General features: G+C 48.8%; 13 protein-coding genes across 13 annotated transcripts; 7 read left to right on the top strand and 6 right to left on the bottom strand.

Moving 5' to 3' along the window:
* Positions 1-277: 277 nt before the first annotated feature.
* Positions 278-2004, bottom strand: ASPWEDRAFT_291044 (stearoyl-CoA 9-desaturase sdeA). The gene is made up of 2 exons (XM_040833228.1): positions 1553-2004; positions 278-1492 (listed from the first exon to the last, which is right to left on the bottom strand). Exons 1-2 carry the CDS (start codon positions 1791-1793, stop codon positions 363-365), a joined length of 1371 nt encoding a protein of 456 aa, XP_040695563.1. The 5' UTR covers positions 1794-2004; the 3' UTR covers positions 278-362.
* Positions 2005-3921: 1917 nt separating this feature from the next.
* Positions 3922-5728, top strand: ASPWEDRAFT_23936 (nucleobase:cation symporter-2 family protein; the record flags this gene model as incomplete). Its single annotated transcript, XM_040832545.1, has 2 exons — positions 3922-4180; positions 4233-5728. 2 exons carry the CDS (start codon positions 3922-3924, stop codon positions 5726-5728), a joined length of 1755 nt encoding a protein of 584 aa, XP_040695562.1.
* Positions 5729-5838: 110 nt separating this feature from the next.
* On the bottom strand, positions 5839-7804 carry ASPWEDRAFT_290190 (MOSC domain protein). The gene is made up of 2 exons (XM_040833214.1): positions 6113-7804; positions 5839-6050 (listed from the first exon to the last, which is right to left on the bottom strand). Exons 1-2 carry the CDS (start codon positions 7389-7391, stop codon positions 5950-5952), a joined length of 1380 nt encoding a protein of 459 aa, XP_040695561.1. The 5' UTR covers positions 7392-7804; the 3' UTR covers positions 5839-5949.
* Positions 7607-9411, top strand: ASPWEDRAFT_290969 (uncharacterized protein). Its single transcript, XM_040833226.1, has 5 exons — positions 7607-7863; positions 7920-8142; positions 8202-8254; positions 8307-8944; positions 9001-9411. The coding sequence occupies exons 1-5, from the start codon at positions 7821-7823 to the stop codon at positions 9202-9204; spliced, it is 1161 nt and encodes a 386-aa protein (XP_040695560.1). The 5' UTR covers positions 7607-7820; the 3' UTR covers positions 9205-9411.
* Positions 9314-10846, bottom strand: ASPWEDRAFT_290066 (uncharacterized protein). Its single transcript, XM_040833212.1, has 2 exons — positions 10741-10846; positions 9314-10685 (listed from the first exon to the last, which is right to left on the bottom strand). Exon 2 carries the CDS (start codon positions 10644-10646, stop codon positions 9618-9620), a length of 1029 nt encoding a protein of 342 aa, XP_040695559.1. The 5' UTR covers positions 10647-10685; positions 10741-10846; the 3' UTR covers positions 9314-9617.
* A 533-nt stretch (positions 10847-11379) lies between these two features.
* pre8 (proteasome core particle subunit alpha 2) lies at positions 11380-13005 on the bottom strand. The gene is made up of 5 exons (XM_040829537.1): positions 12770-13005; positions 12691-12710; positions 12587-12637; positions 11911-12513; positions 11380-11862 (listed from the first exon to the last, which is right to left on the bottom strand). Exons 1-5 carry the CDS (start codon positions 12811-12813, stop codon positions 11744-11746), a joined length of 837 nt encoding a protein of 278 aa, XP_040695558.1. The 5' UTR covers positions 12814-13005; the 3' UTR covers positions 11380-11743.
* Positions 13006-13075: 70 nt separating this feature from the next.
* On the top strand, positions 13076-14624 carry ASPWEDRAFT_35499 (E3 ubiquitin-protein ligase MARCH). Its single transcript, XM_040834243.1, has 2 exons — positions 13076-14019; positions 14069-14624. Exons 1-2 carry the CDS (start codon positions 13195-13197, stop codon positions 14216-14218), a joined length of 975 nt encoding a protein of 324 aa, XP_040695557.1. The 5' UTR covers positions 13076-13194; the 3' UTR covers positions 14219-14624.
* Positions 14625-15428: 804 nt separating this feature from the next.
* Positions 15429-17508, top strand: ASPWEDRAFT_733021 (uncharacterized protein). Its single transcript, XM_040839305.1, has 2 exons — positions 15429-16677; positions 16730-17508. The coding sequence occupies exons 1-2, from the start codon at positions 15575-15577 to the stop codon at positions 17337-17339; spliced, it is 1713 nt and encodes a 570-aa protein (XP_040695556.1). The 5' UTR covers positions 15429-15574; the 3' UTR covers positions 17340-17508.
* Positions 17509-17629: 121 nt separating this feature from the next.
* ASPWEDRAFT_167873 (amidohydrolase family protein) lies at positions 17630-18703 on the bottom strand (the record flags this gene model as incomplete). Its single annotated transcript, XM_040830211.1, has 2 exons — positions 17630-18344; positions 18402-18703. 2 exons carry the CDS (start codon positions 18701-18703, stop codon positions 17630-17632), a joined length of 1017 nt encoding a protein of 338 aa, XP_040695555.1.
* An 897-nt stretch (positions 18704-19600) lies between these two features.
* ASPWEDRAFT_289467 (uncharacterized protein) lies at positions 19601-20727 on the top strand. The gene is made up of 3 exons (XM_040833205.1): positions 19601-20049; positions 20119-20419; positions 20680-20727. Exons 1-2 carry the CDS (start codon positions 19860-19862, stop codon positions 20385-20387), a joined length of 459 nt encoding a protein of 152 aa, XP_040695554.1. The 5' UTR covers positions 19601-19859; the 3' UTR covers positions 20388-20419; positions 20680-20727.
* A 79-nt stretch (positions 20728-20806) lies between these two features.
* Positions 20807-22834, top strand: ASPWEDRAFT_23928 (uncharacterized protein; the record flags this gene model as incomplete). The annotated part of the gene is made up of 3 exons (XM_040832543.1): positions 20807-21239; positions 21295-22052; positions 22112-22834. The coding sequence occupies 3 exons, from the start codon at positions 20807-20809 to the stop codon at positions 22832-22834; spliced, it is 1914 nt and encodes a 637-aa protein (XP_040695553.1).
* A 297-nt stretch (positions 22835-23131) lies between these two features.
* On the bottom strand, positions 23132-24291 carry ASPWEDRAFT_35495 (uncharacterized protein). Its single transcript, XM_040834242.1, has one exon. It carries the CDS (start codon positions 24056-24058, stop codon positions 23351-23353), a length of 708 nt encoding a protein of 235 aa, XP_040695552.1. The 5' UTR covers positions 24059-24291; the 3' UTR covers positions 23132-23350.
* A 660-nt stretch (positions 24292-24951) lies between these two features.
* Positions 24952-26123, top strand: ASPWEDRAFT_48341 (RNA-binding protein; the record flags this gene model as incomplete). Its single annotated transcript, XM_040837095.1, has 4 exons — positions 24952-24991; positions 25087-25366; positions 25419-25802; positions 25862-26123. The coding sequence occupies 4 exons, from the start codon at positions 24952-24954 to the stop codon at positions 26121-26123; spliced, it is 966 nt and encodes a 321-aa protein (XP_040695551.1).
* Between the last annotated feature and the right edge of the window lie 1415 nt (positions 26124-27538).

The following is a 27538-nucleotide window of genomic DNA, read 5'->3' as shown; positions in this document are numbered from 1 at the left end:
GAAATTCCTTACAAATGAAACTCAACGGTAAAAAAATTTCAAGGTAAGAACAATTATATAGTATCATCTCTATTTTCATTTCCAACATTATTGATGTAAGTGTTTTGATCCATTCGCTTTTAACAATGCGGACCCAAACCGGTCCGGTCAGAATATGCATTTGGTCGGGATCTCGTGAACCAGTCAACACCATTAACTCCAAGCACACCCGAGAGAATTACACAGATCATGACGCCCAGTGCACTGCATGAAAGAAAAAAGGCAGTTGCGACAGAAAAAAAGGAAGACAGGCAAATCTTCATAAAGACAGAAATACATTACTGAGAAGAGAAAATGTCACAAGGCAGATGAGAAGATGTAGCTCATGCCGCACCCGCAGTAGGGATGGGTTCGGGGATCTTGGTGACTTGCTCACCGGCGCGGATGACGCGCTGGCCAGTTGCATCACGGACGTATTCGCTGCTCTCCTTCTGAGCGCGCTTCCAGATCTCAACTTCACAGCCACCACGGATGACACCCACACGCATGGTTGACAGCAGGTTGTGGGCGGCGTTGGAGTGGTAGTAGACACCACCGTTGAACATGGCGGTGGCATCCTTGCCGATACCCGAGTTGATCATGGCCTTGCCACCAGGGTGGTCCTTGATGAAATCGGTAACATCGTGAACGACACCGGCAATGGCGACGAGTCCGCGGCCGTTCTTGGCCTGCTCGACGTAGTCATCCCATTCCAAAACGGGCAGCTGGTCCAAGGGAACACCCCAGTCAAGCTTGGCGCGCTTCTGGTCGATCTTCTTCTGGAGCTGCTGAACACGGCCCTTCTCGATTTCGTTGGCACGGAACTGCTTGAGGTCGTAGGCCAATCCAAGCTGCTTCCATGTCCAGATGGACCACTTGGTCGGGTCGTACTGGTGCCACTCAATGGCATTGCGGTAGTCGGAGGGGAACTCGTGGTGGAAGTTGTGGTACCCCTCACCGAGGGTAGCCAGGGCAGTGATGACGTGGTCACGGGGGGAGTTGCGGTCGTCGAAAGGCTGGTCACCGAGCCAGTGGGCCAAGGAGTTGACACAGAAGGTAGCTTGCTGGACGAAGAAGATACGCAGGATACCGGCGTAAACGAATCCACCCCACCAGTCACCCCAACCGAGACCTGCAACCAACATGGGGAGACCGAGACCCATGAAGAAAACAACCTTGAGGTAGTTTCTGTGTTGCCACACAACGACGGGGTCTTCGTTGAGATCGGAAATGTCGGTACGGCCGATACGCTTGGGGTTCTGCTTCATGACCATCCAACCGAAGTGAGAGTAGAGCAAGCCCTTACGAACGGAGTAAGGGTCCTTGTCCGTGTCGGTGTATCTGTGGTGAGCGCGGTGGTCACGAGCCCACCAGCGGATGGAACCTTCAACAGCACCACCACCGACGGCAGCGAGCCAGATGCGGAGGGGCAGACCGGCAGAGTACGAGCAGTGAGCCCAAAGACGATGGTAACCTAAACATCATGATGAGTATGCTGATTATAAACCATAGTGTCGACAAGAGAGCAACTAACCGGCTGTGATTCCCAAACCAGTGCAGTAGTAGTAGAAGACGGCCCAGAGGGCGGTCTTGAGCTGAAGAGGCGTCCAGAAAGCCTGAATGCAGCCATACAAGGGGATGCCGATGATGAGGAAGACGTTCAACCAGTTGACATGCTTGTGCCAGTTCTGGCGGGTGAGGGCAGTGTCGGCGATATGGACCTTCTTGGAGTCCCCAGCCCTAGGGCGTGAAGCATCTGCTGGCTTTGCAGACATGATGGATGCCGCTTCTCAAGTCGGGGTGCAATGAAGTATCCCAACTGATATGATATCGAGATGCGGAATGGAGGATGAAAAGATGGAGGGAAGGGTAGGGAAAGGGAAGTAGGAGTATAAAAAGAAGAGGCGATAGCGCCGCGTCAAAGGAAAAGAGACTTAAAAAGTGGGGAACGGCCGAAGATGCTGGGAAGGCGAAAACGAAAGAAAGGGTGGATGCGCCGTTGGCAGCAGGGCAAAAAAAAAAAAGAAAGAAAGAAAGAAAAAGAAAAAGAAAAACTGGAATTGGCAGTGCTCACCCCAGAGGTCCACCGGAGAGGCCGGTTGGGGCGATGTGAATGGCCGACAGGGCCAGATGGGCTGGCTCGATGCAAGGCTGGATGATGCGGTTATTATGCAGCATCCAGTGAGACACCAGGACTATGCAGAGGGAATGGGGCGAGATGGTACGATTGACAAGTGGACAAATGTATTGCCTAACAATATTCTAAACACAAGATCCCGAGGTCAGACAATTCGTCTTCGTTGAGAAGTCTACATTGTACATACTCTACCTGTCCTCTAGATGCCCTCTCCAGTTCGTTCGATGTGGATTGCCGCATTGGGCGTGGCATGCCAGGCGGAATGACAATCGCCAATAGGGGCGAGACCACGGCTTCTGTTGGGGACCCAACGTTTTTGCCTCCTGCGGGCGGTGTGCAATGCCCGGCCTCTGGTAGGCCGAGACCCCGGCAGATCGCCGGCTTTCCTCTCCGCACCGAAACTGGCTGAAGTCGGATGAATCAGGAAAAACAGCACAGGTCCGAGGTTGAAGATCAAGAAAGAAGAAGAAGAATAATCATAAGATGATGATGTGATGATTATTCTGTATTCACGTCATGGGACACAATCACTCAACATCAAAGTTGTTGAATTTAATCTTTCCGCCTGATGCTCCTGCAGATGTATTTCTATGTTTAACCTCACGTACCTATCGAAGCACGGAGGTTTTTTCCATACAGTAGCTCGGTCGCACAAAATCCGTACCTTACAGCAAGTAGTCCCAACACTTTTCTCCTTCTGCCCACGTGAGGTCACGGGACACCTTCCAGGGCGATTTCCAGAGTTTTGCCCTTTTGGGTATTCTGTCACTCCGTTCCGCTTACTTTCTTGGACTGGTTCGTGCTAACCCTTTTGGATGTCTCGATCAGATCCGCAACTGGCAATATCCACATTCACGGAGTTCTAGACACTCAGTAGAATCATCCAAATAATGTTGCAGTTACAGTTGCAGTTGCAAGATATGAACATGGTCTCAACTCTCAGCAACAGGAGACCAAGAGTTGCTCGGCTGGTTGATCACGTAGAAACTGGAATGCACTGGGCATGGCTGACTCCGAGATGAGATATATCCCGTGCGCGGAGTACTCCGTAGCATCATGACAGGAGCTCTTGAACTCTCTCCCCAGAGTATTGCAGTTGATCAGCTTTTGATCTGAATGCACAACGGCTTTTCGGCGAATTGCTATCAATCCTAATGCAGGTTTGGATGTCGACATCACAGTTGTGCATTCAGCCATAGGCCACGAGGCTATTCTATACAGGATAGAGGATGAAGGCGCTACCCGACCTTAGTCAAACTGATCTGAATCCGATCTGAAACGAGATATTATCACAAGAATTATGCAATCCCTCTCTTCCTCTCTTCTCTATTCGGCCTCTCGCTATCTCTCGCCAGCTCTTCGGCGGAACCCGCCATGGCACTGATAAGCAACCGGCCTATCCTGAGCCGCTGTCTTCTTATCGCGTCTAAAGGAAATCCCCCCATCGGCTCCACAACTGCTTCTCTCCTCGTCGCTTAGCTGTTCTCTATCGTCTTGATAGCAATTATTCGATAGATTCACTCATTGCCATCGTCTCGTATCACCTTCATTTCCAAAATCTTGACTTGCATCTTCATCTCTGTTCATTTATATAAACAGCCTGGTCCCGTCCAGCTACCCGAATTATGAACCAACCACCCCGGATTATCTTCCTTCCCCGCACGTTCCACGGTCGACCAGACGGGTGAGAGCTTGAAACCGATCGAACCAGTTCATCTTCACTTCAATATCATCATTTCAACATATACAACGACTGACCACACAATATGGATGGACCTGATCAAATTGGCCCCGATTTGAGGCCCAAACGGACGCTGGCCGACCGCTGGAGAGGAATCGTCAAGACTTTCACCACCAGAGAGGGGTTGATCGGAGATTACGACTATGCCCATCTGTTCACACCCAGAATCCCCTTCACAAAGAGGAGTCAGAAATCTGCTCCCTTCTTCGGCGTCGATGACCGCGTTCCTGTGATGCTAGCTCTGCTTCTGGGCTTGCAACATTCCCTGGCTATGTTGGCAGGAGGTATGTCGATATCCAACTTGATTCCCCATATCTACATTACTGACTTTGCCAGTTATCTCTCCTCCTATTCTCCTTGGCGGCTCTAGTGGTGCCAACTTTGGCTCTGACGACTATCAATATCTAGTGTCCACCTCCCTCATTGTTTCCGGCCTGTTATCGTTGATGCAAATGACCCGCTGGCACATCTACAAAACTCGTTACTATGTCGGAACAGGCCTGATCTCAGTCGTTGGCACCTCCTTCGCAACAATCACAGTAGCCTCGGATACCTTTAGCCAAATGTACTCGTCCGGCTACTGTCCGGTCGACGACCAAGGCAACCGTCTGCCATGCCCGAGGGGTTACGGAGCTATGTTGGGAACCTCTTGCCTGTGTTCCCTGCTGGAAATCGGCCTATCATTCATGAGCACCAAAGTCCTGAAACGCATCTTCCCACCTCTTGTCACGGGCCCGACCGTCTTGCTCATCGGAGCGAGTCTCATCCAAACTGGTATGAAAGACTGGGCCGGTGGCTCTGGCACCTGTGGCAGCAACCCCGCTAGTCGGGCATTATGTCCCAGTGCTGATGCTCCACATGCGCTCCCCTGGGGCAGTGCGGAATTCATCGGACTCGGATTTCTTGTGTTCCTTACTATCATTCTCTGCGAGCGATTCGGATCGCCCATCATGAAATCGTGCGCCGTCGTCATCGGTCTGCTGGTCGGATGCATCGTGGCCGGAGCATGTGGATATTTCGACCGATCCGGCATTGACGCCGCCCCAGTCGTCTCGTTCATCTGGGCGAGGACATTCCCACTGACCATCTACGCGCCTCTCATCCTCCCACTGCTAGCAGTGTACATAGTGGTCATGATGGAGTCAATCGGAGACATCACCGCTACCTGCGATGTATCCCAAGTCGCAGTCGAAGGACCAACATTCGACTCGCGTATTCAAGGCGGCGTCCTTGGCAACGGCTTCACCTGCCTCATCGCCGGCCTCTGCACAATCACCCCCATGTCCGTCTTCGCGCAAAACAACGGCGTCATCGCACTCACCCGCTGCGCAAACCGCAAAGCAGGCTACTGCTGCTGCCTCTTCCTAGTCATCATGGGGATATTCGCGAAATTCGCCGCCGCCCTCGTCGCCATCCCCAGCTCCGTCCTAGGCGGCATGACCACCTTCCTCTTCTCCTCGGTCGCCATCTCCGGCGTCCGCATCATCTCCACTATCCCCTTCACCCGTCGCAATCGGTTTATCCTAACCGCCTCCTTCTCCGTCGGTATGGGCGCTACCCTCGTGCCGGACTGGTTCTCCTACGTCTTCACCTACAGCGGTGACAACCACTCCCTGACTGGGCTGCTCAACGCCGTGGAGTTAGTCATGGTTAATGGATTCGCCGTCACGGCTGTCATCGGCCTGATTCTTAACCTTGTCTTCCCGGAAGATGAAGAGGAGGAGGCTACCGTCGTCGAGGCCAAGGGGCCGGAGGCACCGGCTCACGAGATTAGCGTTATGCCCGAGTCTTCTGATGATAAGGCGGGACCATCTACCTCTTTTCGTATATAGATTTTTCATCTTCTTTCTTTTTTTACTTTTTCTTTCATTGGTTATGATATGTACAGTAATATTTATGGTTATGGTTAGCCTTTGATGGACTTTGAATGGATACCCTTTTGCTTTGGTCTAAAATCTTCAGATGCGATTAATGCTAGCTGTATTATGTTCACCTGCACATTATATGCACCCAGTAATATGATTATACACAATCCAAACAGTATGTACCCACTTCAAACACCTTCGACCTTCTCCCCCGGCGCAAGCATCTTGATATAAAAATGCTCACCCGTCTCCAAGACAGAAATAGGATCATTAACACGTATCGTAAATTCTATAAGGACCAACCATGAGTAATCAGTCATCAGACGAGAAAAGGGCAACGAAAAAACTAACCCTGAACAGCCGGAACAAGCTGCATCCCCAAACACGCATTAGTCAAATCCCCTTGATCAATCTTCCGATATGCCTTCATCGTCCTGTCGGGTTCCGAACGATGTCGAATTCCTGTATCCGGGTCGACATTGGGTAACCGACAGCGGACGGTACGACAGACGGTGTGGATTTCGACCCCATCCGTGCAGATTCCACTGCTGTCGTTTTCCCCACCCGATGATGATGGTCGCACCAGCACCCGTTTCCAATGGTCCTCCGCAAAAGCCTCGGGCCCTTGCATGATGATATTCGCCCTGAAACGGCGGATGGTCATGTAAGGGATGTCCTGTGCGCACCGCGCCGCGACGTCCCGTACGCTGGCGAGATTGAGAAGATGTAGAGGATATGCGTCCGCGAAGCCTGTGACGGTCTGGAAGCCCATTTCTTCCTTTCGGGGCGCGCAGCGGAAGATTTGGCGGTGGTGGGCTGGGTTTACCCGGAAGAGGGTGAGTTGCTTGGGGTCAGATGGAGAGGCTAGGTAATCTCGGAGGGATTGTGGGATGTGTTTCCCGTAGTCGTGGGAGACGGGGAAGTCTTTCCAAATCTTCACGGGGAGGGAGGGGTAGGCTGACATCTGGTCTGGGGGCGGGTACAGCGGGACTTGAAAAGAGTATTCTCGCGATATCAGACGGAGTCTCATGCCCAGTTTCATGAAATACCCTTTCAGCCCATCGCCGGAGACTCGTGGATAGGATATAACCATCACGCCTTGAGATTTGACTTCGTCCAGGTCAGAGTTGTAATCGGCTGCCGTAGGATCAGGAACCCAGATGTCAGATCGGATGAGAATCATTTTACTAAAGTGGCCATCACGAAGGGTACGAGCGTTCCAGTGTGGTTTGATATCGCTATTCGGATTGTTTGGGGTGATGTACTCGGCGAAGCAGAATTGTCGGTCATACGCAAGTCCAGTTGGGACGACATCAGCGACGTCTAACTCGACGCCGGCGCAGCTTTTGATAGGATAGGTGAAGAGGGCCTTGATGCGCCAGGAGGGCAGGCCTTGTTCGTCAATGTGGTCATTTGGTACTCCGTTGGTGTATTTGGGATCGTATTCATCATGGAGATTGGTTTTGTGGGAAGGGAGACCTAGTATTCGACATCCTTTTGGGCGATTGGGATGAGACTGAGAGTATTGAAGGAGAATGACCAAGACTGGTAAAAAGCAGACGAGAGTCAGTGCTGGAACAGAGCTCACGATGTTCTCAGCATGGTGTTGCAAATCGACTATATCCCACATTGAGAGCGCTTTAGCTGTCGGGCTTTAAAGTCACACCACAGTCAATTGAATCAGATAGATGCAGAATAACATCAAAATCCAACTTGCAAACATGGCAGCAGACCGATAGTTATAAACCAGCAGTCCAAAAGTGGAGGATCGATCAGAACCATCGACCGGAGCGGAATCGGAGATCCGCCCAACCCACGGAATTCCACCCGAATTGGACGGACATCAAACATCCTCACTACATGCTCGCTTTGGCTTCATCTGACACCACCGTCAGATATCCAGCAGACAGGCTGGGCCAGCGCTCCAAAGAAAATGACTGGCCTGGAGGGTTGCAATGTTTTGAATAGTGCCATCATTTGACCTTGACAACCCCTCGTCGCGCCTGGATCCCATCCATCATCAATCCACACCCCCCACTACATTCCGTCGGGTGTCACGATGAACAACCAGGACATCTTTGCCCTGTCCGTCCCGGAAACCCGTGAGGCCTAATAGGAACGCTATATCCAAGTGTCTTTGTGTCTGACAGAGTAGCAGATCGCGTGGTTTCGATATCTGCGTCCCAGTCTCTGCACGCGTCTTCCGCGTCTGCGGATGCGGGCGCGATCTCGACAGGTCTTCCCCGACTGGACGAGGCGATCTGTCCGACTTCCTTGGATGAATTCCCAGGGCTGATTTCGGACCCATCATCCACGGGTCTTCCCCGTGGCCAAATTACAGAGGTTTTTGGACCACCGGGGGTGGGGAAGACCTCGTTGGCGTAAGTTCATCAGTGAGACATCTGTAACTGTAAAGATGGTGAGCTGACGTTTGATGTAGGCTGAGTGCTGCCTCTAATGCGCTTAGAGATGGAGGAAAGGTTGTGTGGATTGGTACGACTTTCCCCCATTTCTCTGGGATGTCCATTAACAGTCGATAACGTAGACACTTGCTCGCCACTCCCCAGGCTGCGTCTCAAGAAGATGCTCCTGAAGTCCATGGAATCCGAGGAGAACCCCTCGCTCGATGACCTCGCACAGAATTTAATCTACTTCCGTGCTCAATCCCTGCCCCACTTGATGGCACTACTGCTGCGTCCTCCCAAAGGATTCCCACCTGAAGACACCACCTTACTGGTGATCGACTCGGTGTCGGGTCCGTTCCCGTCGTATTTCCCCAACCCGGCCGAGTTGAAATCCCGTCTCGCTCAATTGAAGATCACGGAAAAGTCCCAGGTCCAGTGGCTGATGAGTCGAAGATGGGACGTCACAAGTGACCTAGCCAACCAGCTCGTGAAGCTGGCAACCGCTCATCGCATGGCGGTGCTTTTGATCAACCAGACTCACACCAAAATCAAAGGCCAACCCCGTGCAACTCTCTGCCCCGTGCTTGCGGGTGGATCGTGGGAGAATAGTATCTACACGAGGATTGCCATGTATCGCGACTTTCCCGATATAGATGACAACGACACGGTGGATACTTCTATTACAAGAAAGCCCCGGTTTGCGGAGGTTATGAGAAGGACAGGAAAGGCGTTGACGCTGAGACTAGACGAGAATATTATTCCGTTCGTAATCGAATCGGTGAGTTTACCGGGCAATATAATAACGTCTAATCTGACCAACTCTGACGTAAACAGGATGGCTTAAGCGAAATTGCAAGTACTCAGCCATCTTGTACTGTCACACAAAAGACAGATGAGGCGTCCAACCCCGCGAGCCAAAGGAAGCGAAAGGTTGATGAGATTGCAGACAGCCAAGATGAAGACTCCGACGAGGAATTTGGGTGGATTGAAGGGGATGATGCTGACTTACTTGGGGGAAATAGCCACAAAGATCCATGAAGTCGGCAGCAGCAACAAGCTGTATTGTTATTTCATTCCCTGGTCACAAGGGAAAGGGCGACTTGGACTCGTTCTTGACATTTGAGTCTATCAAACACATTGGTTTGATTGAGATAGATCGGCGCCACCAAGTCGATTTCACTGGTCCACGCCACGGTTAAAAGCATCACTTGGTATTTTGGACTGTCTTTACTAGACAAGCCAACATGAAAAGATGAAAAGTCGAAAATGATAGCTACGGTATCATGTACATGTACATAGAAAAATAATTTCTCGTTGGATAAATCTGGAAACAGACAAGAGGTATGGATATGTATACATCATGGTCATACACGCTCAATCATAAAAAAAAGTCATCCAAATAGTTCAGCATAAGCCTCGTTGCATGCCATATATCGCGATTTATAAGTCAATTATACAATCTCATTTGCTGGTGATCGTGACTCTATCCAAGTGGAAAACTCTGTCATCGTCATTACCTTTCCTGGGTGAGGGCAATTTGATCCGTCCTCGCTTGGTTTGGTTGCTCTATCGGGGACAGAAATACCATAGAAATTCAAATCCCCAGTGAGGCCTGACGAAGCTGAATTGGGATCATTAAGATAGTGGAGTGGGCATAGAGCGAAGGTATCCCCGATTAGGACAGGTCGTCTATCACCGTGAATCACATCGACCAGTTTCCCCAGAACGGCGAACTCGAGTTTAAGTTTGATGCTATAGATGGCACCCTTGAGGGTAATCTGGACTGCATAATAGCTGGCGTATTCGAGACCCAGAAGGATTAAATCCATGACAAACATGTAAATGTTGATTCCGACTAGCTGGTACATGATTTTCCGCTTGTGGTTGTCCGAGTTCAGCCTGAGTAGCTTGACTGTTTCGATGACGTATAGTGCTGAGATGATAAGTTCCTGCAGTGTAAATCCGGTCATTTGGAGCTTTTCCATAATGTTGTACCCTCTCACGAACATGGGCCATCGGTCTTTGACGTTGGAGCCGTACGTAAGGATGGTTGTCGGTACATGCAGGAGAAAGAAGTTGGCGATGATCATGTATAGCACACGTCGGAGGATTCGCTCATCACGGAGAACCAAATGAAGTCGCGAATAAAGAACAAGCGACTGGCCTGTCACCATGACCCACCATCCAAGGGTCAGTACTGTCACAGACGCCATCGAGTTGGCGTGAGTGAAAAACTTCATCAGGAAGCCTAATGAATAAGGCACAACACCAAAGCATCCCGAAAGAAGCAGACTCCAGAAATATAGTCCCCTCCAGCGTCGGAAGGTCGATAGTACTAGAATCACCAACTCGACGACATTATAGCAGGATATAGCAATGAAGGTAAACAAAGCCGCCATGAGACTGCTTGCATTGTTTGCAAGTTCTCCAGAAATACCATCCATGGGGTCCTGTGTGGACGACATGACGCTGTTGTCCATTCGATTAAAACCAGAAATATTGAGAATGAGAGCAGTTCTCTACATACGGCATCAGTATAAATCAAATGGTGAACTTCCCCGCCGTGATACTCACTGTGCATAGTATTTAAAACAAACGCAACTAAAACTGGCCAGCGAATTCAAGCCTCCTTGAAGCTGTGGACAAACGGGCCTTAGCTGGGTGGCCGGTTTCTTTGTTTAATGCATCGAGGACCTCGGCACTAGTAGTAAGCGACGAAAATAGCCATCTGGAACGAAGTAACAAAGAAAACAGGTATCTACCTCAAAGCAACCCCAAGCCGGTAACACAGACAGAGTACAGACCACCCTCAATGCGATGCGTCTCTATCGTGAAAGGTGGTCTAGCTCTCGGGCGCGTCTGTGATCCGGGGGAAGGCTGTGACACCTGCCTGTTAAGGTGTAGTTGCCCAGGAGCAGGTGAAGAAAATGAAAATGCTTGATGGTTTTGTTCAGATTTTGAACAATCCGTGAGAGGGACTGTTGCACATTATCATCGGTTGTTGTATTGTACTTTGACCACTGCTGGAGAGGGGATGGTCGGTGGCTCGATAAGGTCAAGAGGGGGGAATTTGTAGTGTCATAAAAACGGCCCAATGAGGCAGGTGTCACGAAAACATGCATCATACCGGTGGCCAGCGCTTCCAAGGCCCAAGTCGGATAATTTAGCTCGGCCTATGTTGACTGACGCTCGTCAATCGAGGCCCGGAGTCTTGCGTTTGCCACATGGAGAGGCAGACGATATTGCCTGATGGTAGGAATTGTTTACAGTGACATCAGAATTATCCAGCATATTTGGCGTAATGGAAGAATGCATTCATTTCATGAGCTGTGTTATAAACCTGAACTCGTCAAGACGACCGTGTTGCTTCAGTAGCATCAAGTGCTAGCAGGCACAAGAGGTCGATAATCAGAGCCAGAAATAATTCTAGGATATTCCTCAAGACATCAAACCAGTGTAGTCCCTCCAACTGCGAGAGAAAATATCATTTACTTCATGAGAACCTCGCAAGACTCGATAAATGTCTATTAAATTACAAGGCTCGACAAAGTCCAATATGCATACCGGCGTGAATCAATCATAGACTGGTAAGATAATCCTCAATCTGCCCCTTGGTCAGCGTCCTAAACCGAGGTCCTCTGGCTCCTTCAACACCCTCGTAGCCCAGCAGAGAGTCGGTGGGTGGGCCAACAATTCCTAAATTCATCAGTGATTGTATCTGGTAGAGAGGATCATGCAACTTACCGATTTCTATTGTGTCGCCGTTCATCTCTCCCTCAATAGTCTCCTTCAGGGTCAGGAGAGCAATGTGGATGGCATCTTCAAGCTCCAGTCCTTCGGTGTAACGCTTCTCAAGGAAAGTCTTTGCGCTTGTTGCGTGCTTTCCAATAGCCGTGGCCTTCCAGGGGTAGTAGCTACCACTAGGGTCGACCTGGTACAAGCTGGGGCCACCCTTAAGAATACCACCCGTCTTTCCAGTTGCTTTCTTCAGCTCCTCATCATCACCCCGCTGGGCTTCTCCTGTCTCAGGCTCGACACCTTCATCCCAGCCCGCAATCAACAAACTAACACCATATGGCCGGACACCACCTGACTGTGTTGCTTCTTGCACGACACGTGCAACATCTTGCACCAGTATCCGGGTTGGCGGGTATTCGTTGTAGATGCGCTTGTAGCCGGTGTGAGAAACTTTACGTGCCTTATCAACCAGAACACGGTAGTCTGGGCCCATTCCGGCGTAGACCATACCGATGTCGGGAGTAATCGACGAGATCTTGGAGAGCGAGGGGGGGTCAATGAGGGGCGAGGAAGACTTCTTTTCGGTGGCAAGAACAATTCCGTTGGTAGCTATATAAACGAAAAAAAGATATATGTCAGCGTAAAGGTAGATATGATGGATTTGTAAATGGGATGACGGTACCTTTGATTCCAAGGGCAGTTACACCCTGGTTGACAGCGTTCAAGGCATATTCTAGGATCAATCAGCAAACACTCCCATTATAATCTATCTGAACTTCAAATTACCAATCTGAACCAGCTTCCCACTGTAAGCTATCGTTAGCAAGAGATTCGACACCTATCAATAGCTCGGGACAGCTCTTACCTGGGGGAGAAGGTGGTCAAAGAAAACGAATAGCGGTCCGCCATAGAGTCGACTTTTTACCTCCACGAGCTTTGTACTTAGTAAATAGTCCGAACTGGAACTCCGTAAGATAGATTTGACGGATAGAAGGAGATCTGGAGGAATGAAAGTGAAGCTTCACTCTGGTGGATAGGCGACAGGGTGTTGACGCAGTCAATGGAGGTCCAGTAATGCCAAGCCGCCTGGGCGGTGAGCCGGTACGCGAGCGGCTAGTTCGTCTCTCCACCTCACTCCATTTTAGCTGCTCTCTTTTTCTCTTCTTTTCTTCCTCTTTCCCCCATCTAAAAATTCCTTCACTACGCCCATAATACGCCCTCTGCTGTCTAGGTCTCTAGTAGATACCTTTGACATGGTATGGCCCTGCCTCTTGATATTTCAGGGGCAGAATGGACTTGCACAATGAGCCTCGCTGGCAGTGGCCGTCAAGATCCTCTCCTAATCCCCTGAACTCGAAGACCGATCAGCCTTCTGAAGATGCTGGAGACCCCAATGGTTCGGATGTTCCTGGATCGGAGGACTCCGAGAGGCATTACCCTCCTCGCGTATGTCGCATTTGCTTGGAAACAGTTCTTCCGACCTTCCGTCCTCCATCCGAGAACCTCCCCGAGTTCCTCCAATCCAGACCGCGAGTGGTCTACGAGTCTTCGGATCCGGAGTCTGGTCGGCTTTTACGCCCTTGCATGTGTAAGGGGTCCTCACGATTTGTCCACGAGGGCTGTTTGCAGACCTGGCGACATGCGGATCCCGCTTATGGAAAAAGGAACTACTGGCAGTGTCCGACCTGCAAGTTCCAATACCGGTTGGAGCGACTCCGATGGGGACGTTGGATCAGTAGTGCTGGCTCCCAACTTATCTTGACTTTGGGCATTTTGCTTTTAACCGTATTTTTGTTTGGTTTTATTGCTGACCCAATCATAAATCTCTACGTGGACCCTTTGGATACCATCTATTATGCGGATGTTTGGGATTCTGGGGCTGAACGTGGTGCCCTCCGTGCTGAACAGAGGCGTTCGTGGGTTGAGCACTTTGTCAAAGGACTGGCTTCCTTGGGGCTCTTGTCCTTCATAAAGGCTATACTTGCATCTTCCCCATTGACTTGGTTGAATCTACGCAGCTCTGGCGTAGTCGGTGGTGGTAGGAATACTGGCAGAAGCCGGGTTGCGTCTCTCAACTGGGCGATTATTTTGATTGGGGTTGGGACTTTTCTCTGGGTAAGTCAACATCAACAACTTAGTACTTTTTCATTGCTAACGAATGCAGGCTGTCTACAAAGGTGTAAAAGCATTGTGCCGGAGAACTTTGGAAAAGGCCGGAGAACGGGTCATGGATGTTCGACTGCCTGAAGATGACGATGAAGATGAGATACATCCATCCGGTCGAACCCCACAGCGGTCCAAAAAGGACGATTAACGCTGGCCCCAACACGCCGACTCCAATGTAATATCTCTCCAAATATTCCCGACTGCGCAAACATAATCAACCCCGAAATAAGTTGTCTTGTTCAAAACATTCCAGCCTTGATAAACAAAGTCTCGCACTACTTTGAGTTGTCACAATCCTTTCAATGATGTGCCAATCAGTCAATGTGCGAAGATTAAAATCGGTCTTCTTTAACCTCTGGCTATTGTTTGAAAAGTAGAACGCTGGAGTAGAGCGTCTTGTTCTCTCCTTTATGTTCTACTTTATCCAATCAAGCAATTTCCATTGGGAAGACCTAACCGTGTTTCGACCAATTGGGCCGTTGTTAACAGTGAACGTTTTTGGATCGAGGTACGGTACATCGCCTTGTATAGCGTAGTTTATATCCATTTGATAATTAGCCAATATAATCTCCAATTCTTCTGATGCTGGTCTGCCAAAGTCTGTATTCCGTCTTGAAATCATCCATGTTCGACTTAGTCCAAGTATGCCCTAGTAGCCTAGACGGGTCTTGCTTTATTCGAGTTTATATGTAACCTCCGCCACTCAACCTAAGGCATAAACTTGTCGCCTTCTTTCGCATAGGAATTTCCCGCTATCTTCATCGCATGGTATCTATGTGCTTAGATTTGAAGCTTCACTCTTCTGGAAAGTCCCAGTAGGCGAGTGAGATGATGGATCTCATGGCCATGCAGACTCACGCCGCGCATCGAATAACTGCTGATCCCCAGGATATAGACGGGGCTTGCCAATCATCTTCGAGTGGCATTTCCCATCTGGCGCGGATATGTCCGATATCAGATTGGAGAATGGCTAGCTAAACAAACGCTGACACGTTGATATCAAGGATATTGCCGTATTTCTCTCTGACTACGCGGGGTTTCCCAATGATTTCATGATGCTCCAGAGCCATACGGTCTCAGGCCGTTGTCTCTAAACGGAGCTTTCCACAGTCGAAGGCTATATAAGAATACCAACCCATCATCAAGAAGCTACTCAGTCAACTATCCTATCCTTAAATAAGGAATCGTCGTAAATGCTACAGGCTACAGGAAATAGGTAGACTTCCTGGTGTATATCAAAGGCCGGTCACCATAAATAGAAGATAGCTCGCTGAGATAGCTCGCTTCCCAGCAGTGAATAGCCAAAGAACTTCGCACACAGAATAATATCAATTAATCCAAAGTAAATCTCTTCTCTTTTTTTCTTTCTCATCCTCTGTGCTTTCATCGTTCAATCTCCCAAGCTCATCTTGTCTTTTTCTTCAGCCATTCTCGGCATCACTCTCCCACTACTCTCCTTTGAGCCAATCCCAATCCAGCGTGAGGCTAGCCTCTTCACCTCACCATGGAGGCTGGAGATGTCTCAAAGACCCAATATTGCTTCCCCGCCTCTGACAACCAGGAGAATGTCAACATCCCCTCCACTCCCTCTGATCAAGGCTACGACGAAACCCCAACCAGCACGCCTGGCATCAACCATCGTGTCAAAAATGAGCTGAAGAGTCACCTCAAGACGCTCATAAACCCCAAGCCCTCAAATGGGAGCTTTCGTGGCAAGAATGCGCAGCAGGATGCTGTGGCTCAGATGATGGTAGATGCAATGAACAGCCAGAAGTATCTTGAGCAGACCCAGGATCCAGAGAACCCTACAATCTTCAATACCCCCACTTCCTCTGAAGCTAGAGAGACTATTCGTGAGAAGATCAACGAGTCTGGTGACATAGTCGAGACTGATACTGCCGACGAAACGTCTTCCAACGCGTCCACTGCCTCAACTGCCTGCGAGCCATTTCCCGATTACTACGAATCGTGCGAGGATCCCAATAATGTTATCGACGAAGCCCAAGAAAAAGCATACAAGTTCGCTTTCTCCAAAGTTGTTGAGGAAGTCATCCGCTTCCGGGAGATAGATTCTCGTCTCACGTCTATGACTCCGTTTTTGTTTTTGCCCTCTGGCGTTAACGAGTCTTCTCCATCGCAAGAAAACCAGTCTGGGTTTCAAAATGAGGGAAGTCCCCAGAGCGAATCGAGCAGTGCTACCGAAACTGCGGGATCTGACCAAAACAACAACCAACCCAAGCTCAGCGAGAGCGAAATCCGCAAGCTCGACATTCTCGAGGAGATCAAAATCATTCTGTCGAACCCCAAGCTCAAGGACTGTCTAAAGAAACGCTTCACCGCCATGACAAACATGGTTATACGCATGGAAGACGCCCTTTTTCGTCGCGAGAACGCCAGCGATCCAAACCAGTTCTTGTCGGCTGGGGTTACCTTCCAAGTCAGAATCATGGCTGTGGAAATCACCGAGTTCCTCGCCGTTATGGATAAGAGACTGCAGGAACAAGTAAAGGATGCAGAACGCGTGACTTATCTTATTTCTGAGATAGCCAAAGACCGCAGTGTATCTGTCTATACATGCTATAAACGCATGTCAAATGTAGTCATGGCGTAAGTACACACCAATCACACCCATACAATGGATACTAACAAACAAAGATAGAAATCTTGGAAAGCCTCGTTCTCTCGAACAGCGCCTGCTTACCGTATTTCTCGAGCTCTACGATGCGTACGTCTATACTTCCTTTCTACGCATCCGGAACCGCCAAATCCTCATCGAGGAACATGTCAACATCGAACGGCTCGAACTTTCCCGTCTTCTCATCGCCCTTTGGGATATCCACAATAGGGTGATCGAGAACTACCAGAAGTACGTAAACACCATGAAGTATATGAAGGAACGATATTTCGCCCCCGTCATGGATAAGTTGCAGAAATCGCCTGAGACTTGGCCGGGATACCAGGCGTCCACCCCGACCCCGACGCCGACTCCGCGAATGGCACCGAGTCAACACCCTCAGAACTCTCAGAGCTCTCACTGTCCTCAGTACCACCAGTTTCTTCAGCATCACCAGTATCCTCAGCCTGCTCAGAATTTTTCGTATCCCCAGACTCCTGCTTATCCGCAGAATCCTGTTTATCCCCAGCGCCCCGCCTATCCCCAGAATGCTGCTTATCATCAGAGCCCTGCTTATCATCAGAACCCTCTTTACCCTCAGCATCATCAGTACTTTTTTGGTGGTACCGGAAATCTTGAGATGGGAACATACTAGAGAGTTTGATGTGTGTTGTTGAGCGGCTTCCATCAATTATTGCTGACACCATAAGAATCAAACTAAATGAAAGAAAAGAACAAAACAAAAAACCCAAAGCATTGGATGAAATAGGACGGAGTCGATGAATGACGAAATACATGATTGAATGACTAGGGCTATTTTATGAGAACATGTATGTTAGCGTTATGATTCCCTAGCTAGTTCTGGCAGATAAATGACACTAAATGTCCACCCAATACAAAAGTACATGGTTACTACTGATCATTTGACTGCTATTCAGTAATGACTTAAGCTGAAGAGTCATGGTAATCCCCCAATTTGAACAGCTTCTTTGCGTTTTCTCTTCCAATCTTCAATCGATCCGTGTTGTTCAGCTCAGTCTTATCAAACCAGTCACACGCATCCGAGAACGTCTCGAACGGATAGTCGATGGAGAAAAGGATTCTATCGGAACTAATCTCGGCCATGCAAAAGTTCAACGTCGTCGTCGAGAAGTGGCCCGAGGTAGTGATCCAGATATTCTCCGCAAAGTACTCGCGGATGGTCTTCTTGCAAGTAGCCGCGAGACCGATCTGCTTCTTTCGATCCTCGAACCAGTGGTTAATCCGCCACATATCGAAGGGAATATGTTCGCCCAGATGACCCATGATGATCTGCAACTTGGGATGTCGGTCGAAGACGCCATTAGTAACCATACCCAGGACGTGAAGGCTGACGCCCTGCGCAAAGCTCAATGGAGGACCAATGAGCCATTTACGATCCGCCCAGAGCTTTTCGTAGATTGTCCCTGTGGGGTTTCGGGGGTGCAGATACAACGGCACGTCGAGATCAGTGCAAGTTTGCCAGAAGATGTCCCAATCTGCGTTGTCGTAGAAGATCATGTCATCACCGTCGGGACCAGCCCGTTGTGTATCGTTCACCAGAGCACCTTTGAAGCCGTACTTTTCCACGCAGCGACGGAGTTCATCTGCGGCTTCTTTGGGGTTGTGCATAGACAGAGTTCTAGAAATCAAAAATCAATACTCTGATCACAGATTGGATATAGGCCAGATAACGTACGCAAAAGCTCCCAATCGATCCGGCATCGCCCTGACTCTCTCGGCAATATAATCATTAATCTCAACCGCCAACGCCTGCGCTTCAGCTGCATCCCAGATATCCTGGACACCGGGAGCTGTGTAAGACAGGATCTGATACCCAACGCCGTGTTTCTGGGCATAGTCGATTCGAATCTGGTTGATATCGGTGATTTCCTTTGCGTGTGTCTCTGGGTCGGTGGAAAACATGCCAGCCCACCATCGTGTCTTTTCTTCGAAACGGGGGAGAGCAAAGGCCTCCTCGAGGGCTACTTTACCGAGCATTGTTGGATATGTGATGGATAGTTGATAATATTGTACAATTAGACAGGCTCTGCTATATGTTCAGGTAGGGGAAAAATGGGATATCGGTTGTCAAGTAAATTCAGACAGAAATCGAGGGAAATCGACAACTTTATAGCCGGCAAACCAAGGATCGGAAGCCATGGTCCGGCTAGAATCATTTGCCATCATGAGGACTCTTTAGACGCGAGGGGTAATATGTTGAGCGCCGTGATGATGGTTACTTTCTGTAAAGTTATGGAGAGCCGATCCGACGGATGCATGCGTGGACAAGGCAGGGACGACTTCATTGCAGCCGGCCGCTTTTTGAAAAGAACTACTGCAGTTGCAAATAGATAAATATAAATCTATATATATATATATAAGTCTTTACATGATATATCACTTTCCAAGGATCTAACTCATCTTATCTAGACGATATCGTTGGAGTAAGTATCGTTGGACAACGACGATGCTGACCGACAAGTATACGGCTCTATCAAAAGGAAGAGACCAGTCATTACGACACAGCACCACCTCAGAGATACAAGTAGTCGACTTCCGAACGGAAGCTTCAAATTGCCATCGGAAGCGCTTCTCCACATCATCTCAATATGAGGAATTTCAAGAATGATGCTCATGACTTCACTTGATAATGCTAAGAATGCCCGACCCGACCCGACGGCGGGCGCCAACCCCGCACGGAGATCGGTTCAAATTAGAGAATCGCAATCCAAGAATAAGCGACGGGGTGAATCAAGGTGATTATAAATTATAATTAATTGCTATGTCATGGTTAGCATACAGATGTTAATAGCTGGTGTTGTTTAGTGGTTTTACTACTGTTGTGGGCACTGAAACTATTTATCTCAGTAAATGACTGTTATACCAATCCAACACTTTTACCTCATCGATAACTCGACAATAAAACCCAAGGAATCAAGTACAGCCTAAAGTACATTATTCCAAATTGCTTTCAAAGTGATCTGTAACGTGATCTGTAGCATTCTGCTGCTTCAGTGGTCGAAGTGGTCATCGACAACGAAGAACCGCCTTGATGCTATTTAGATCTAGCATAAAACAAATACCGAATTGTTTCCATAAAATCATCCAAGAAAGCTGAGAAACAACCATTAGAAAGGATGCCAACACAACATTCATGAATGCAATAAATTGTCAGCCTCTCGTGTTGGTGACTCTTTCTTTGTTGCTGTCAGGTGCTCTCCCATTTCCCTCCTCCACTTTCTCTCCCTCTTCTTTTCCTCAACCTCCATCATCTCCAAGTCGCTCAACCATTCGTTTTGTGCTTATTATTAGTGCTTTTGTCCATTTCTATTCACCCAGGCTAAGTAAATCGAAATCCCCCACAAATTGAATCGAGAAACGGACCAAGTGAAACCACTGACTGTGATGGCAAGGATCCCAGCCTCATCCAACACCAACGCACTGCGACAATTGGACGGAATACGAGCTTCATCGCCTTCTTTGTCTGCATCCTCGAGCCTCTCCGCGATGGCCTTCCCTACACCCATCCCTTCTGCATCCAATCATGATTCGTGGGCTGAAGACCAAGAGACGAAGACGACAGCGAGGAAGAAGCAAACACGGCATAATTAAGGCCGTGACTTCGATCCTCAATCACAGGTCATTTTCCACGCCCCGTTGCCCATCCCAGCTGCGGCTCTGACTTGACAAGATGATGACATTTCTGCCTTGCTCGTAAGTTGTATCTTTTTTCTCCGCTTCAACTCGAGGTTCACTTGTTTTGCAATAATCTGCATTAGACAGTACGGTACACTCTGCTCATTAGTTCTTCGTTTCTTTGTTGCTTTTCCTCGAAAGTGTTTTCTCTTACTCGACTCCTGATGGTGCTTTTCTTTGTTGCCCTTGCCACTGGCCCACCACTTCCTTGCTAGTGACCATCATTATTACTTGGCCGTTTGTTGATCTCTTGATCCCAACCTTGATGATCATTTTAGTTAGAATTTTGAATCGATTGTCGAATCTCCTGCTCGTCTTAATCAAACCCAGCCCTGCACCCCTCTTTTCGATATAGGGCATTGACGAATTACCACACATACCGGATAACATCGCTTGTCAAGCCAAATGCCAGGAAAAAATGACACGGGGATCTTCAGGAACCGCGCTGTTAATCAAATGACAGAGCAGATAGAACATACCACTGAGGAAAATGAGACGTTCACGCCACAACGCACTATAGGGACAGCAGCAGACCGCGCAAGACGCAATCTAAATGCCAAACTTGCCAACCCACTTGCTGGCTATAGCCATGAGGAGCTGCGCAAGAAAGGTGTTCAGTTCGCGCTCTCCCACCAGGTTGGCGATGAGGACGATGTCCGTGCCTTCGAGCTCGGCGCGGTTCTAGCACAGGCGCCGGAAAAGTTCGCAAGTGTCCCTGGTCTATCCCCTCGGGAGCTTCAAATATTGCATGATGAGTTCAAAAACCGGTGGTCTCAGCCATGGACGATGTATCTAGTCATTGTCCTGTGTTCGCTATCGGCTGCAGTGCAAGGAATGGGTAAGAAACTCTGTCAATTTACAAAGATGACATGCTAACACTCTTCTTTTCACAGACGAGACGGTTGTAAATGGTGCTCAAGTGTTTTACAAACCTCAGTTCGGCATTGGTGATGATAACTCAAGGTCTCGCTGGCTAGGCGGATTGGTGAATGGTGCCCCATACTTGTGCTGTGCTTTAGTTGGCTCCTGGTTGACTGTCCCATTTAATCATTGGTTCGGTCGTCGGGGCACCATCTTTATCACTTGCTGCCTTTCGGCAATCGCATGTCTATGGCAAGGATTCGTCAACACTTGGTGGCACATGTTCATCTCTCGATTCGCACTGGGCTTTGGAATCGGCCCAAAATCTGCAACCGTCCCTATATATGCTGCCGAAACAGCCCCTCCTGCTATTCGTGGTGCGCTGGTGATGCAATGGCAGACGTGGACTGCATTCGGAATCATGCTGGGTTATGCCGCCGACCTCGCCTTCTTGGAAGTGCCAGATCATCCAGATATTGTCGGTCTCAACTGGCGTCTCATGATGGCTTCGGCTTTGTTTCCGGCTGTCCTCGTCTGTGCATTTGTTTTCACCTGTCCCGAATCGCCCCGGTGGTATATGTCACAGAAATCTTACGACAGGGCATATCAATCCATGTGCAGCTTGCGCCATCACAAGATCCAGGCAGCCCGAGACCTATACTATATGCATACCTTGCTGGAAGCGGAGACGGGGATGAAGCTCGGCCAGAACAAGCTTCTAGAGTTGATAACTGTTCCTCGTAACAGGCGTGCAATGATCGCGTCCGAGCTCATGATGTTCATGCAACAGGTAAGCCACCGATATCACGTCCATCAAAACCTTTCCCTAACTATCAAATCCTTCCTTAGTTTTGTGGAGTGAACGTCATCGCCTATTATTCATCCGAGATTTTCCTGCAAGCAACATCCAACCAACGATCCGCCCTAGCTGCGTCGCTAGGCTGGGGCCTGATAAACTGGATATTTGCCATTCCCGCTGTATACACAATCGATACATTTGGTCGTCGTAATCTCCTCCTAACCACATTTCCCTTGTTGGCTCTTGCCATGTTCTTCACCGGCTTCAGCTTCTGGATACCAGAGGAAACGCACAAGACTGCTCGGATGGCATGCATTGCCCTGGGGATCTATATTTTTGGTGTCGTATATTCCCCTGGCGGAGGACCTGTTCCATTCACGTATTCGGCTGAGGCATACCCGCTTTATGTACGTTCATACGGCATGGCTTTGGCAACTGCCACAACATGGCTGTTTAATTTCGTCCTTGCGATCACCTGGCCCTCATTGCAGGATGCGTTTACTCCGCAGGGTGCATTTGGCTGGTATGCCGGTTGGAACATTCTCGGATGGTGGCTGGTCCTCATGTTCCTACCCGAGACCAAAGGCAAGACACTCGAAGAACTAGATCAGGTGTTTTCAGTACCGACTCGATTTCACGCGGCGTATGGACTCAGACAGATTCCATACTTCATCAAGAGATATTTCTTGTGTCAGGGAGTGGAACCGGAGATCTTGTATGAACGGGAAGACCCGGTCACTCACCCAAGAGATGTTGGTTATAATGCGGCGTGAGTGCATCCACCTTAGGAAGGAAATCAACAGATAATTAGTAGTTCTTTTCTTTCTGCTTATCATGCGAGGTCGTCATACTGGACTTGCAACTAGATAGTTTCGACAAGGCCCGGCTGCGAAGCATGAACATTACAAGCATAAGATTTACGAATATTAGATAATGATTTTGGAAAAACACATCGATTAATCAATATATCTATCATAATGAATTATCCTCAAGTCCTTTCTATCCCTCAAACCAGATCAATACAAGTGATCCTGTCTTAATGTGAAGTTAGCTTTGAATCATAAATGAAAAGCTGGCAGTATGGAAGTGGCAAGGATATAGGTAAAGTGTATCACTCTAATTCAGACAGCAGTTGGAACGATTGTTGATCCGCACGATAAATAACTCGGAACAGGTCTGTGTGAAATCTTGCTTCATCATTGTAGAGGATTGATGGGGAAGACGGGCTAGTGAAGGAGGATAGAAAGAGAGAAAAAGTAAACATACCATTGAGTAGAAAGGTTGCAAGATCAAGCTGTCCCTGTTAGTCCGCAAAATTGATCCATAGAATCTTGTCGGGATTCAGGCACTGTTTCTTGAACAGTCCACCTTGTGCGACCAACTTGCTGTTCATTTTCAAGATGGAGCGTGTTATCCACTGACAGAACAATCAGGTACCAGCCCGATAGTGGCGCCTTCGAGTCATCTTGGATAGAAAGCTGGATAGTCCCAAAGAGAAACACCGAGGGCTGCGTAGCCTCACGAACCGACTTTGCTGCCGGTGGGCGTTTCTGGATGGCAATTTCCATGATTCCCGTGTTGGACCAGACCGGGCGGATATAATCCCCAAAGTCAGACTGGCTGACACCCGGTGCCAGGGAGATATCCTCGGAATTGAACAAGTCAGCAAGACAAACCCAAAGGACTTGGAGGATCATTCCGTGAGCAACCACGGCAACCACCTCATCATCGCCCGATGGGCCCTCTACCAATGGTAGAAGTTCATTTTCAAGAAAATTATTTGCACGAGATCTCATCGAGGCCATGGACTCTTCATCTGTGTAGGTTGGCTGCCCTCCACGCAAAGAATCCGGCGAACTGACACTCGATGCAGGGACGCCAGGTCGCCATCGTGTGTCATCCAACCATCCCATGGACTGCTCCCTCAGCTCCGATATTTGAACCGGAGTCAAGATGCCTCCCTCGAGCTGTTGTTGACAGATACCCTCGGCGGTCATCGTAACTCGATCCAAGTCGGACGAGAATACACGGGTGAAGCGAAGGCCACGGTCCCTGAGATGCCGAGCCAGTAGCTGGACCTGTGTTTTGCCATTGTCCGTGAGGGTATGGCCAGTGGTATTGCCTCTGAAAACAGCCGAGCAGATCGCACTGTCAGTTGCAAACCGATGAAATCAACACAGATAGGGCATACGCTGCTTGTCCCAGGTTATGTCCACACTCTGCGTGCCGAATCAACAATAGCTTCATCCTGGAAACACTAATTCAAATAATATGCCAGCTATAGAGGAAAAGAGCTGCATTTTGAATCAATATTTCCAGGGTGGCCAGAGTGATGTGATAAGAAGAAGAAGACAACGACGCGATGAGGTCGCGATTATTTAATGGCGCTGGTGGAGAGGAAAAATTCCGCTTGGTTCGCTAATAGACCAATAGGAGCAGGCATGACAGTAGCGTCGAATCGAGAAATCTGTTTTGTTTGACTTGCTCTGTTTGCACTGTTTGCATCGCCGATCTTGCCCGCAGGAGAAAAAAAAAAGAGTGCAGATTTTTGGCGGTGCCCGCATCGCCAGCGAAGCGACTGTCTTTGAAGCGGCTTCAATTCGTCAAAATCTTTGTTTCTCCGGCAGACAACGAAAATCCGAATTCTAAGTGACCAGCTGCAAACTATCCAGCTTTCGGATTTCCAAATATCCTGGTGTAGCTGTCCTGAGAGGTGTGTAAGAAAAATAAATACATACTTACATTTTCCCCCTCCCCCGCCATTTTAGGCCATGCGTAAATTTTGCTACACATGAATGCTAAGATCTATCGTCCTGATACAGACCGAACACCATAACCCTATACCCTCTATAATATCCAACCGATCTTCATAAAAAAAAAATCAGACACAATGGTCGACGCTCCTGAAAGTCCCCGGCCGCAGCAGCAAAGTGTGTAGGAGAATACCTTTGGGCTGCTCATTTGGGGCTGGATCCAAAAAACATACACCAAGCAATATTTTATGAATCAACTAATCCGTGATTAGCTCCGAGAACTTCCTTTACAAATGGAGTCAGAACCACAGGCCGTGCCTTTCACTCTCCTAACTGGCGTACAAAGTCAGAGGAAAGCCCGAGGGCGCAGTCCCAAGTAGATGATGCTGGATCCCCGGGCCCAAAGACAAACACCTCGAGACTCGCATTCAGCAGACCAAGCCCTCATGTGCCACATGCAATTGCAGAGGGTCGACGCCTCTACGTGGGTAACATGCCATACACGGCCAAATCCGAAGATGTGGAGGCATTGTTTTCCGCGGAATTCCCAATGTATGGCTTTGAAAATCCATAAAGATGGTGGCCTAAACTAAGTGTTTCACAGTGAGCGTATCGACATCGCGATAGACCCCTTTACTGGCCGCAACCCTTCGTATTGTTTTGTCGACCTGGAGACCAAGGAGATGGCCGAGCGGGCGATGGTTGAGTTGGATGGTCACGATATGCTTGGCCGTCCTGTCAAGATCAAGCCCGGTGTGGCCAAGTCTTCGAGCGAACGTGCTCAGCAACAGCCAACTGATGGCTCGCCTCGTCGTGACAAGCCCTCTTCGCCATTTTCTCTTGACCGCTGGCGCCGAAATGACGCTCCTAGCTTCGCTAAGACTAACAGCGACTCTAGTCGTCGTGTGTATGTTGGTGGGCTCCCAAGATTGACCGACCAAGAAGCGATCAGCAGTAATATGACCAACTTCTTCAAGGAGTATAATGTGTATGTTTCCTTCTTTCCCCATGAACAGAATCCGAACAAAACCTCACAATTTTGAACAGTGAGAATGTCAGCAAGCTCTTTACTCCTCACCCGGCTAAGCGCTTCGAGGCCGGTGATCACTATTACCTCTTTGTCGACTTTAGCAGCGTTGAAGAGGCACAAGCTGCCATGGAAACGAAAAATGGCCAGGAGGGCCCTTGGGGTGCAAACATTCGTGTGCAACGAGCCCGAGGAGAGACCTGGAAGTCTGAGGAAAGAAACAAATGGCCCTCCACCAAAACAACTGAAATTTCCACCGACGAGGTCACTGCTGAGGTTTAGATTATCACTGTGAACCTTGAACAAAAGTGATTTGATGACACCATCGAAACCCCCTAAAACAGAAAAGACAAAAAAGGCTTGACTTCGCTCCTTAACAGGAAAGTCTCTTTCTCCTGGGTGCCGCCACAGGGCAAGAGAACAACCAAGACAGGTAACGTAAAAACAAAAAGCACGCAAAAATTTCTTCTACGGGTTTGCAAATATGATGGGGGAGATCGCCAAATACCTGTCTATCTTGTTCTCAGTCTCCATCGGTCTTTTAGACCGTCCTATCCGGAAGGGTATTTGGAAACCACTCGTCTGAGAAACCCGACGGTATCGGGTCTCATGATTCTGGATAGAAGTCAAATGAGACGAGGTCGAGCCTTGACTGAATCTTGGGATTTCCCTGTTCCGTATGTCCGATATTGGCCAAGGGAAGAAACAAGGAAGTCGTTAGGCTTTGGTATATCTCAAAACAGATATGGGTTTGAAACTTTATGTTGCATAGTTTCTCCAGCGATCTCGAAAATAAAAGAAGATATTCTCGGTTCTTATCATATCATCAGCGTCTTGAAGCCTGCTTCATCTGTATCCGAAAAGCCTGTGGTTGGCCAAACATCGTAGATCTAACTTGGCTAAATTAGCATTCAATCGTACCACTGCATTTTCAATTTTAATAATTTATTCTGTTAGTTTTTGCTGGGTTGTACAAATCCACTTTGAGGCCTGTGCTGGAAGAAGATTTTGGATGCTTGCATGCTGATGCCGGACGGACGGCGAATTTACCCGAAGAAAACGATCCATCACGTGGATATTTCTGTCTGAATCTTTTGGAGGCAGAAGATTCAATCAACTTTTCTTTCTCTTCATCTTTGACGGTTCTTGCATCTTTCTTATATAGTGGAGTGTTGCGATTGCCCCGCGGAATGACGTCTGTGCTTCCCTCTTTGCTTCTTCACCGCATCGATAGTTGGGCTTAATGGGATCCAACCGGATTGTCAAAGCCATTATCTTCCACTGCAGTCAATAATCTCCTGAGACAGCCGGACCTGTCTTGTCGATTTTCCGCCGAGAAAAAAAAATCGCAGGAAACGAACTTCCAGATTTTTGCTGCAGAACACGCATCGGTTTCTTCGATTGCCAGCGCCTTTGCCTTCTACTCGAAACCCCTCCTCCGGCCTCTACTCGGTCGGACAACCAAAGCTGGCCGAGGCCGCTCAAGACCTAGAATACCTAAGTACAGGAAGGAACCTCCAGATTGCACATCATGTCTTTGAGTCGATCAAGCCCTGGGCACAAGAGCTTCTTTGCAAGCGTAAGTCACTGAATTTTCCATTATTTGTTCATGTTTGCCGCGGGGTTTCTTTCGTGCATTTTTGGCTGCTTCGACCTGTTCTGGTTACTTTTGCGCGTTTTTATTTGCTTTTTTTTTT

Source organism: Aspergillus wentii (genome assembly GCF_001890725.1).
Source record: "Aspergillus wentii DTO 134E9 unplaced genomic scaffold ASPWEscaffold_1, whole genome shotgun sequence".
NCBI lineage: Eukaryota > Fungi > Ascomycota > Eurotiomycetes > Eurotiales > Aspergillaceae > Aspergillus > Aspergillus wentii.
Note: the sequence above shows the minus strand (reverse complement) of the source record. Positions and strands in the feature narration are given on the sequence as shown.

Excerpts from the sequence above, each read along its gene's own strand:
- ASPWEDRAFT_291044 (XM_040833228.1), bottom strand. The coding sequence starts at position 1,793 with ATGTCTGCAAAGCCAGCAGATGCTTCACGCCCTAGGGCTGGGGACTCC. Across the intron at positions 1,493-1,552 it reads TGGTTTGGGAATCACAGCCG|GTTACCATCGTCTTTGGGCT; the intron begins GTTAGTTGCTCT and ends CATGATGTTTAG.
- ASPWEDRAFT_290190 (XM_040833214.1), bottom strand. The coding sequence starts at position 7,391 with ATGTGGGATATAGTCGATTTGCAACACCATGCTGAGAACATCGTGAGC. Across the intron at positions 6,051-6,112 it reads GCTTGTTCCGGCTGTTCAGG|AATTTACGATACGTGTTAAT; the intron begins GTTAGTTTTTTC and ends TGGTCCTTATAG.
- ASPWEDRAFT_290969 (XM_040833226.1), top strand. The coding sequence starts at position 7,821 with ATGAACAACCAGGACATCTTTGCCCTGTCCGTCCCGGAAACCC. Across the intron at positions 7,864-7,919 it reads CCTGTCCGTCCCGGAAACCC|ATCGCGTGGTTTCGATATCT; the intron begins GTGAGGCCTAAT and ends ACAGAGTAGCAG. Across the intron at positions 8,255-8,306 it reads AGGAAAGGTTGTGTGGATTG|ACACTTGCTCGCCACTCCCC; the intron begins GTACGACTTTCC and ends TCGATAACGTAG.
- ASPWEDRAFT_290066 (XM_040833212.1), bottom strand. The coding sequence starts at position 10,646 with ATGGACAACAGCGTCATGTCGTCCACACAGGACCCCATGGATGGTATT.
- pre8 (XM_040829537.1), bottom strand. The coding sequence starts at position 12,813 with ATGGCGGACCGCTATTCGTTTTCTTTGACCACCTTCTCCCCCAG. Across the intron at positions 12,514-12,586 it reads AACTGCCCTTGGAATCAAAG|CTACCAACGGAATTGTTCTT; the intron begins GTACCGTCATCC and ends TCGTTTATATAG. Across the intron at positions 11,863-11,910 it reads CGGCGACACAATAGAAATCG|GAATTGTTGGCCCACCCACC; the intron begins GTAAGTTGCATG and ends TGATGAATTTAG.
- ASPWEDRAFT_35499 (XM_040834243.1), top strand. The coding sequence starts at position 13,195 with ATGGACTTGCACAATGAGCCTCGCTGGCAGTGGCCGTCAAGATCCTCT. Across the intron at positions 14,020-14,068 it reads GGGTTGGGACTTTTCTCTGG|GCTGTCTACAAAGGTGTAAA; the intron begins GTAAGTCAACAT and ends TAACGAATGCAG.
- ASPWEDRAFT_733021 (XM_040839305.1), top strand. The coding sequence starts at position 15,575 with ATGGAGGCTGGAGATGTCTCAAAGACCCAATATTGCTTCCCCGCCTCT. Across the intron at positions 16,678-16,729 it reads ATGTCAAATGTAGTCATGGC|AAATCTTGGAAAGCCTCGTT; the intron begins GTAAGTACACAC and ends AAACAAAGATAG.
- ASPWEDRAFT_289467 (XM_040833205.1), top strand. The coding sequence starts at position 19,860 with ATGAATGCAATAAATTGTCAGCCTCTCGTGTTGGTGACTCTTTCTTTG. Across the intron at positions 20,050-20,118 it reads TTTCTATTCACCCAGGCTAA|GATCCCAGCCTCATCCAACA; the intron begins GTAAATCGAAAT and ends TGTGATGGCAAG.
- ASPWEDRAFT_35495 (XM_040834242.1), bottom strand. The coding sequence starts at position 24,058 with ATGACCGCCGAGGGTATCTGTCAACAACAGCTCGAGGGAGGCATCTTG.